This window comes from Coptis chinensis, chromosome 4 (genome assembly GCF_015680905.1).
Source record: "Coptis chinensis isolate HL-2020 chromosome 4, ASM1568090v1, whole genome shotgun sequence".
NCBI classification, from domain to species: Eukaryota; Viridiplantae; Streptophyta; class Magnoliopsida; order Ranunculales; family Ranunculaceae; genus Coptis; species Coptis chinensis.
In genome coordinates this window covers 81938323-81946694 of record NC_141459.1, presented here as the reverse complement: position 1 = coordinate 81946694, position 8372 = coordinate 81938323, and the positions used below count along the sequence as shown (strand labels likewise).

General features: G+C 36.8%; 1 protein-coding gene and 1 pseudogene across 19 annotated transcripts; both read left to right on the top strand.

Annotated features, from left to right (window-relative positions):
* Positions 1-940: 940 nt before the first annotated feature.
* LOC147505103 (uncharacterized) lies at positions 941-4264 on the top strand. Of its 18 annotated transcripts, XM_086557697.1 has the most exons (9): positions 942-1281; positions 1376-1437; positions 1912-2049; positions 2152-2424; positions 2619-2722; positions 2862-2944; positions 3051-3170; positions 3256-3728; positions 4016-4264. In XM_086557697.1, exons 1-5 carry the CDS (start codon positions 1095-1097, stop codon positions 2682-2684), a joined length of 726 nt encoding a protein of 241 aa, XP_086413823.1. In that variant the 5' UTR covers positions 942-1094; the 3' UTR covers positions 2685-2722; positions 2862-2944; positions 3051-3170; positions 3256-3728; positions 4016-4264. The 18 variants fall into 18 exon arrangements, with proteins under 18 accessions (XP_086413826.1, XP_086413824.1, XP_086413825.1 ...); XM_086557694.1 differs by having other exon boundaries at positions 3063-3728; XM_086557692.1 differs by having other exon boundaries at positions 3051-3728.
* On the top strand, positions 4178-8239 carry LOC147505102 (alpha-galactosidase-like; annotated as a pseudogene). Its single transcript, XR_015193180.1, has 15 exons — positions 4178-4186; positions 4743-4801; positions 5185-5241; positions 5331-5365; positions 5618-5734; positions 5850-5912; positions 6152-6209; positions 6291-6356; positions 6469-6552; positions 6640-6704; positions 6784-6866; positions 7005-7095; positions 7570-7619; positions 7754-7886; positions 7992-8239. The product of XR_015193180.1 is annotated as an alpha-galactosidase-like (transcript).
* The last annotated feature ends 133 nt before the right edge of the window (positions 8240-8372 follow it).

Here is an 8372-nt window from a genome sequence, read left to right as displayed (position 1 = left end):
ACCCGCACCACCACAATCACCATTCCCAATTTCCATCCTCTCATTTTTAAAAAACAAAACAACCCTAAAAAATGGACATGGAATTTGACGACACCCCAAATCCAGATGAACTCGAATGGCTCGAATCCAACACTCTACCCGAAGAAGAAGAAGAAGATTACCAACAACCCCAAGCCCCAAAACCAAAACCCCAATTAAAACTTCCAGAACCTTCTCCAATACCATTCCCTAACCAAATCAACAACACCACCAACAAAAAGAGACTTTGGTCAAACACCAATAACTCCACTACTGATTCCACGTCAGCACAAGTAATAAATGTTAGAAAAATAGATTTATACAAATCCATTGAGATATGAATGAGTTATTTGTCTCCCAAGTTACCCCACTTAAGATAAAATGGGTTTATCTTGAAACAAGACGTAAAAAATTAGAAAAACCTTTTTCGAAAATGGTGCACCTGGTTCAAACAAAATTAGATCATGCCGAAAAGGTGTAACCTTTCAAATATGTCTTGGTTCAAAACAATCTTATATCTTTAAATGGTGTGTCCTTTTAAAACATGTGACTTTTCAAGTGACTTTTCAAAGAGTTGTTTACTTTTTCCCAAGAGTTACTGTGTTGTTTCGAAAATGCACCACTCACCTATAAATAGTGGATAAATTTGGAGAGAAAGAGACACCGATTACACAGAGTTTTGATATTTCTCTTCCCTCGTTTCTACCAAATACTACGTTGTGTTAAGTTTCATAATCAAGTCATTATCTATCTTTCGTAGAAGGAAATCCGCTCTATCTTGGAGATAGTTTCCCATCAACTTTCAAGACCGAGGTGAAAAATCTGTCTTAAGGCGACATAAATAATCTTCACTAGGCTGGATTTAATAATTAGTAAATTAAGTTCATTAGTTGAAGTAAAGGTTTGTTCACGATATATTTCTTATATCAATTTGATTTTCTTGTTTACTTAACAATATTATTGTATATTTTTAGAATAAGTTTCATATAATAAATGACAAGAGAAATCGAGTAGAAACATCTGTGAATGAACCTGAAGATGAGGAGTGGCTACGTTTTTCACCGGAGAATGTGGAGATGAATGATTCTTCAGTTGTTGAAGAAGAGGAGGAGAAGTTTATATCGCGATTTGTGTCTGAGATTGAAGGGAATTGTATGGCGATTACTGGACTAGATGGGAATCGAGTTTATGCTAAGATGACGAGTAATGTCGAGATGAATGATAGTAGTACCAAGAAGTTGAATATCAAAGGTTATGCTAATGGTAGGATGCCGGTTTTAAAGATTTTTAATGATCAGCTATAGTGCGGGGTTGGATAGAATTTAAACAATTTGATCATTGTTATGTAATATTGCAGGTCTTATATCAGAACCTATCAGTGTTCTAATGGACAAAATGGACCAAGAAGCTCTTGCAAAGGTATGGATCTGTAACATGTAGAAACCAGTGATTGACATGTTCATATGATGACGAACGTTGTTGACCATATAATTAGTAGAGACACAATATATATACGTTAACTAGGGCTATAGCAACAAACTCAGTAGTCAGTACCTAACTACCAATTATGATAGCACAAGACAATCAAGACTAGAGCTAATTTTGACAAGCATGACTCAAAGCCAGAATTGTGTTAGTTTACGTGTGCGGTTATTAACAAACAACAACTTGATGTAAAGAATCTCAATCAATATCATCCATGGCTTCTTGGATGGTAAACAATATGAGTAATTCTTTTAAAGGTTTGAATAATATGTGATCGTAATCATTACCGAGATGTGTTTTTTCGAGTTCGTCAAAGTTTCAGTTTCACAAACTATATCTTTCAGTTCAGAAGTTAGGACATCATAATGTTGGAACTTCTCCTAATTTTTTATTTCCATACCCCTGAAGGCTTTGCAAGATAGCTCTGAATCTCCCAATGAAGTGACACATCATGAAACTCCAGGTGTCAGTGAAAAGCTGTGGGTGGAGAAATATGCTCCAAATTCATTTACAGAGCTCCTCAGTGATGAACAGACAAATCGCGAGGTGCATAACTCTTAAGCATTTATTGATCTTCAGCTTTGAATGTGTCATATACTTTTCTTTTAGGCTTTGATAGTAAATCACTAACAAACTTCTACTTGTTAGGTTCTTTTGTGGTTGAAGCAATGGGATTCAGGCGTATTTGGGTCTGACATTAGGAGTACGAAGGATGATGTTTTGTCTTCTCTGAGACGACATTCAACGGTTACCCATCATAAAAAATTATCTGATACGAGCTTTAACAGCAAAAATAGAAGATTTCCATATCCTTATAAAGCTTCTGTATCTAACAATCTGGCTCAAGAGAGCAGCAACTTTGAAAGCAATCACGGAATATGGAAGAAAACTCTAAAGGGTGCTGGTCCACCAGATCATAAGGTTTGCTTAGGCCACTTTTTCATACACATTTCAGTCAATTTGTTAATTTTTAGGTCTATAAATAACTTGAATTTGGTAATTACAACCCTAGCGTTTTCTGAAACACATTCTAGAGTTAAGCAAATATATAAACATATGACAGCCGAGGGTTCGTCCAATTTGAGCACTGAAAGTAATTAACCATCAACTTGCAGGGCGTCCATGTTAATTACGCCCAGAGGACCTTCTGGGTCGAGCTGGATACTTGGACTTGGTTTTGAAAATCATCCAGGTGATGCCTGTGCAAGCGCAAACTCAGGTTTGGGTTCCTTTGCTGAGTGCATGTAGAACCCATCGGAATGTTCAACTTGGTGAACTCGTAGCTAAGAGGTTGTTTGATGTGGCACCTCAAAACACGAATAACTATATACTGATGTCTAATATGTATGCTTCTGTAGGGAAGTGGAAGCAGGCTGCAATGGTGAGAAGTTTGATGGAAGGGAGAGGATTAGTGAAGGAGCCTGGTTGGAGCCAGATTGAGGTGGATGGACTTCTCCATGTGTTCCTTGTTGGAGACCGGTCTCATGATTGGTCGGTTGAAATTTATTAAAAGTTGGAAGAGTTAAATACTAAACTTAAAGAAATAGGTTATGTTGCAGAAACACAGATGGTGATCCACGACTTGGAGAAAGAAGACAAAGAGGAGGCTCTAGGGGTTCACAGTGAGAGGTTGGCTGTAGCATTTGGTCTGCTTAGTACTGAACCAGGTTCTACTTTGAGAATCATGAAGAATCTGAGGACTTGCACTGACTGCCACACTGCCTTGAAATTTATCTCTAAAATCACCTGCAGGCATCTCATTGTGAGAGATGGAAACCGCTTCCACCATTTTCAGGCTGGTTCATGCTCTTGCAAGGATTTCTGGTGATTTTCTTCCTAATTGAGCTGACAAGCGGAGATGCTTTCTCGTTTGGGGAGCAAGCAAGTTGAGACTAAGGGTCTTTTGTTCATTATTTGAGGCTTAGTGGGAGTATGAAGTTTCTGTGTTCTACTCATTACTTGCTGGGGCAAACCTGAATGCACGTATCAGAGGGTATTCAGGATGTCTATGGTCTACCGATCTCTAGAGCTATCTGACTATCTGTCCACCTCGATAAAGATCCTGGGAGCATTTCTGCTTTCTACAATGGATGTGGGTGGAGCCGTCCCTGCTGATGGTACAGACAAGAATGCAATTCAATTGGATTACCTTTCATTGGACAATTCACTCTCTTAAGGTTCATATTACATGGGATTCATCATAAACTAGCATCTATCTCAGACAGGTAAGAACAGACAGCTAACAAACATTTTTATACAAACAAGGAAAAATGCAGCTAATATGCATCCAATCAATAAGTGTATTATTAAGAAAGCCAAGTTAGGATGCCAACACAATCCATAGCCATTGGTGGGTGTATAACTGGGGCTTAGACTTGCTTTTTGCTTTGGGCATGACGGATGTTGTGTTGATATTAGTTTATTAATCCTCATCCTAAACCTTCTTGATATCTCCCTTCTTCTTGCATACCAAACATTATAGCTGATTTTAAACTTGCACACGATACTGCAGTCATGGCTATTCCAACTTTCAAATCATCTCTGGTTTCATTTCTTTCCGTCACATTTGTCCTTTGTGCAACATTCCTGGAAGTCAAAGAAGCTCGGCCCTAATGAAACTGGTGACGTGAAGATCAGGAGGAATTTGCTGAACAATGGCCTTGGGCGTTCCCCCTCAGATGGGGTAAGTCTATATTGTTTTGTCATTGAGATACAAATTGTATAGTAATAATACCTTTTGATTTTAAGCAAAAAAGAAAAATGTACTGGTCATATTTATGCTATGTTTGGTTGACAAGAAGTGGCAGGAAAAGAGAACATCTTCGTCAAAACTTATGCTTTTGTCTGTTTTTTTCACAACAATGGAACAAAATATAGGAATTGGCTTTCTCATTGAACAGTTTTTACCTTTAAGGTGGAGCAGGTTAAGCAGAATGTTGGAGTAATTTTATGCTGTTGTATTCAAGTTGATAACTACTCTAAGAAAAAAAAATATCGTGTATATATATTATGTTTTTGCGTGCATGCTCAAGATGTCATTTTTGTCTACACATGTAATCTAATTTACAAAAAGAATATAGGATAATGTTTACATGAAATATATTTTTGTCAGCTTACTACCGAAAATTGTTTTCCATATGCTACTTCTTGCCAACCATATGAAAAGTGCTAGGGAGTAAGTACCTTAAGCAATTATGGTTTTACTACTGAACCTCTTTTAAGTTATCTGTTGCTACCAGATGGAACAGCTTTAATCACTTCCCCTGCACACTCAACGAAGAGTTAATTCGCGAAACAGGTAAGGAAGCGTTTACCTCAGGTCCTTCTTAATAAACCCTAAAAAAATAAAACAAGTGATCCATATAACAGGTTAAATTATGAGGCCTCATAACTTACTTTTCTTTTAACATTAGCTACTTTTATTAGGAGGGGGTTTGGGGTTCAGTCCTTCTCAACTAACCCATACAACATTACATGTGGTGGTTAGGGTGTGATCTCTATTATTTCCTAAAAAAAGTTAAAAGATTAATGAAACCGTGAACACATCTCTAATCATCAATGTTGACATGAAAAATGTTGTTGTTTTCAGTGTTTTTTGAGTGAAGTCGTAAAATCCTCAGATCCCGGCCCAGCTGTTTTCATTTTTTTCTCTAAGTTTGTTCTTACATACTTGATTCACAGCTGATGCAGTGGTGTCTACTGGCCTCTCAGTCCTTGGTTATGAATACATAAACCTAGGTACTATTTTGTTTTGCTTATCAAAAGTTGTTAGGTGGTAATAAGTACTTGGTCTTATTATTCTTGACAACTCATTGGGTTTTGACCAGATGATTGCTGGGCAGAACAGGATAGAGACTCCAAGGTACAAGTAGACAACAGGCTTTTCCAAACTCATTTTCTCTATTTGACTTTAGAACCTCCACTATTACCTGTTTGTATCAATAAGGTACAATTTTGGTATATATATAAAACAGGTGTTATATGTATAATTTACAGGATATTTCCATTTCAGTTGGACATAGATGGTTCTACATATGAAATCAGTTCATCAAAATTTTCTGATGAAAGCATCAAAATTTTGTTTTCTGAAGGCAGTTGGATATGTAATGTGCAGGGAAACTTGGTCCCTAAAAGTTCAATATTTCCCTCCGGAATGAAGGCTCTCACAGATTACGTCCACAATAAAGGTCTCAAGATTGGGATCTATGGTGATGCTGGGAACGAAGTCAGTGTAATGAACTATATTTCAGATTTCTATCGTTTAACTTTAATTATCTGTTATTTTTTTCTATATGTTTCAACATCCTGATTCATTGGTGTACAAAGATCAGAACACTTACTTGCAGCAAAAAATGCCTGGCTCCCTTTGGTTACGAAAGCAACAAGATGCGAACACCTTTGCTTTGTGGGTAAGAATCAAGTTATCTGCTGGGTGACATAGTTTATAGTACTATGACTTTCGTTTCTTGGTCTTAAATTATGTGTAGCTTAGTGTTGTTTATTAACATATCAAGGAGAGAGTAGAAATAAAGACCACCCCATTCAAGTCTGGATAAGGTTTTGAATCCATAAGAAAAAATAAATCGGACGGGTATAATCACTGTCTTGGGTTGATCTTTTTGTGTACTGTCATTTCTATTTCCATCAGGGAGTTGATTATTTGAAATTGATAATTGCCACAACAAAGGACAGAGCCCCCAAGAAAGGTACTTGAAGAAATTTGTATTTTGGGGTGATCGCATGTTGAACACATTAGTAGCTTGTTGATTCTGATTTTTGAATGACAGATATCTGACGATGAGTAAAGCTCTCCTCAAAAGTGGAAGATCCATATTCTTCTCTCTTTGTGAATGGTGCGCTTTTTGTATTACTCTCAATACACAAACACACACACACACACAAATCACATGTATGTTTAGTTGCTTTTAAATGCGGAAATAATTTGCTTCGCCCATTCAAATCTAGGGGCCAGGATGACCCAGCAACTTGGGCACCTAGTCTTGGCAATAGTTGGAGAACCACAGGAGACATCAAAGATAACTGGGAAAGGTAAAACTGTTTTAGCTTACACAATTAAATGATCAAGTATCATTGGACTAAACTCAAAAAACTTATGGCAACTTTAATTAATGCTAGTATCACATCACGTGCCGATCAAAATGATGCATGGGCATCATATGCTGGACCTGGAGGTTGGAATGGTGAGTGTATGTATTACAGTGTAGTAACACACAACTAGAGACTCTGAATTGGTGTTGATCTCTCCATGTGTGTAATCAGATCCTGACATGCTTGAGGTGGGTAATGGAGGCTTGTCAACGGAGGAATATTGCTCTCACTTCAGCATTTGGGCATTAGCTAAGGTATACATGTAATGAGGACTTACGACTGTCAGCCTCTTTTACTGGATCATTCAGTATATCAGATGTCCATGGGCTTGAATGAAATAGTTAATGAAGCTGCATAAGTCTTTGAGATCATATCTTTATGTGCTTATGTAGGCCCCTTTGCTGATTGGGTGTGATGTCCGGTCTATGGACAACGAAACATTTGAGTTGTTAAGCAACAAGGAGGTCATTGATATTAACCAAGGTATTATATTGAACTTTAACTTCTTTGTTGACGAAGGCTTGTATAACTTGCAATCACAAATAAGTATGGTTTAACTTTTTAGGAAAAAAAAAAAAAAAAAAATATATATATATATATATATATATATATATATATATATATATATATATGTTTTGTCGTGTGCTAGATTTTAAATGTTTAAAATGAAAATAACGTGAGTGAGCTGAACGCCAGATTTTTTATTTTTCTTTCTTTCTATCTTTCTTTTCCTTCTCTTTTCAAAGCGAATTTGCTCAAAGTATGTTACGTGGCATATGGGTGCCCATGTTTGAAATACAGATTTAATGGGTGTATCTCATTCAACTGCCCAAATACGATGTGCCTCAAACATTATGAGAAAAAGTAGTTTGAGCAAAGAACTTCTTACATGAACTGTGAAGTTAGAAAAGGTCCATGGATGTTTCGACTTGTGAACTTCTCTTATTGGTATGGCAGATAAGCTTGGAATTCAAGGGAAGAAGGTAAAAAAAACTGGAGATCTAGAGGTAATATACGACTTAAACAATGGTGTATAAAGCCTAATAACATTATCAAAGACCAGTGTTTAAGTTGACTTATGTGAAGAATTCTTAGCATGAATGTTAGGTCAATCATCATTTTGTGCTGTATTGTTGATCAGGTATGGTCTGGTCCTTTAAGTGGCGGTAGTGTAGCCGTTGTACTGTGGAACAGAGGTTCCCTCCATCACTGCAAAGTGGAGTGATATCGGCCTTAAATCGTCTGCAACCGTTGAGGCTCAGGATTTATGGGAGGTTTGATTCCAGACATGTTGATAAAAGTTTGTTAAGTAGTGCAAAATACTGGTGAAGCACGATCCAGTTGTGTGGAATTAATGAAACTGGTATTTAATGTTGCAGCATACAACAACTCCATCCGTTGAACATCAGTTGAAGGCTACCGTTGATGCCCATGCATGCAAGATGTATGTCCTCATACCACAGTAAAGATTCGTTGTTTTAGATGCAGAATCCGATAGGATTATGATGAAGAACCCTTGAGACTTTCAATTTAAAATGTAGTTATGTATTACTCTTGTAACTAGGATATTTAGGTGCAGATTGATATCTTTAATTAATATATAGAAAAATGTGGGGGTTGAGTAACAGTGTTTTGGTGTACGTCCCAGGGGCAATTTGGTAATTTCCAGTTTTTTTTTTTGTTTTTTTTGAAGAATAAAATAATAATTTAACGTTTATAATTTGAAAAAAAAAAACTCAATGGAGCCCACTGCACGGTGG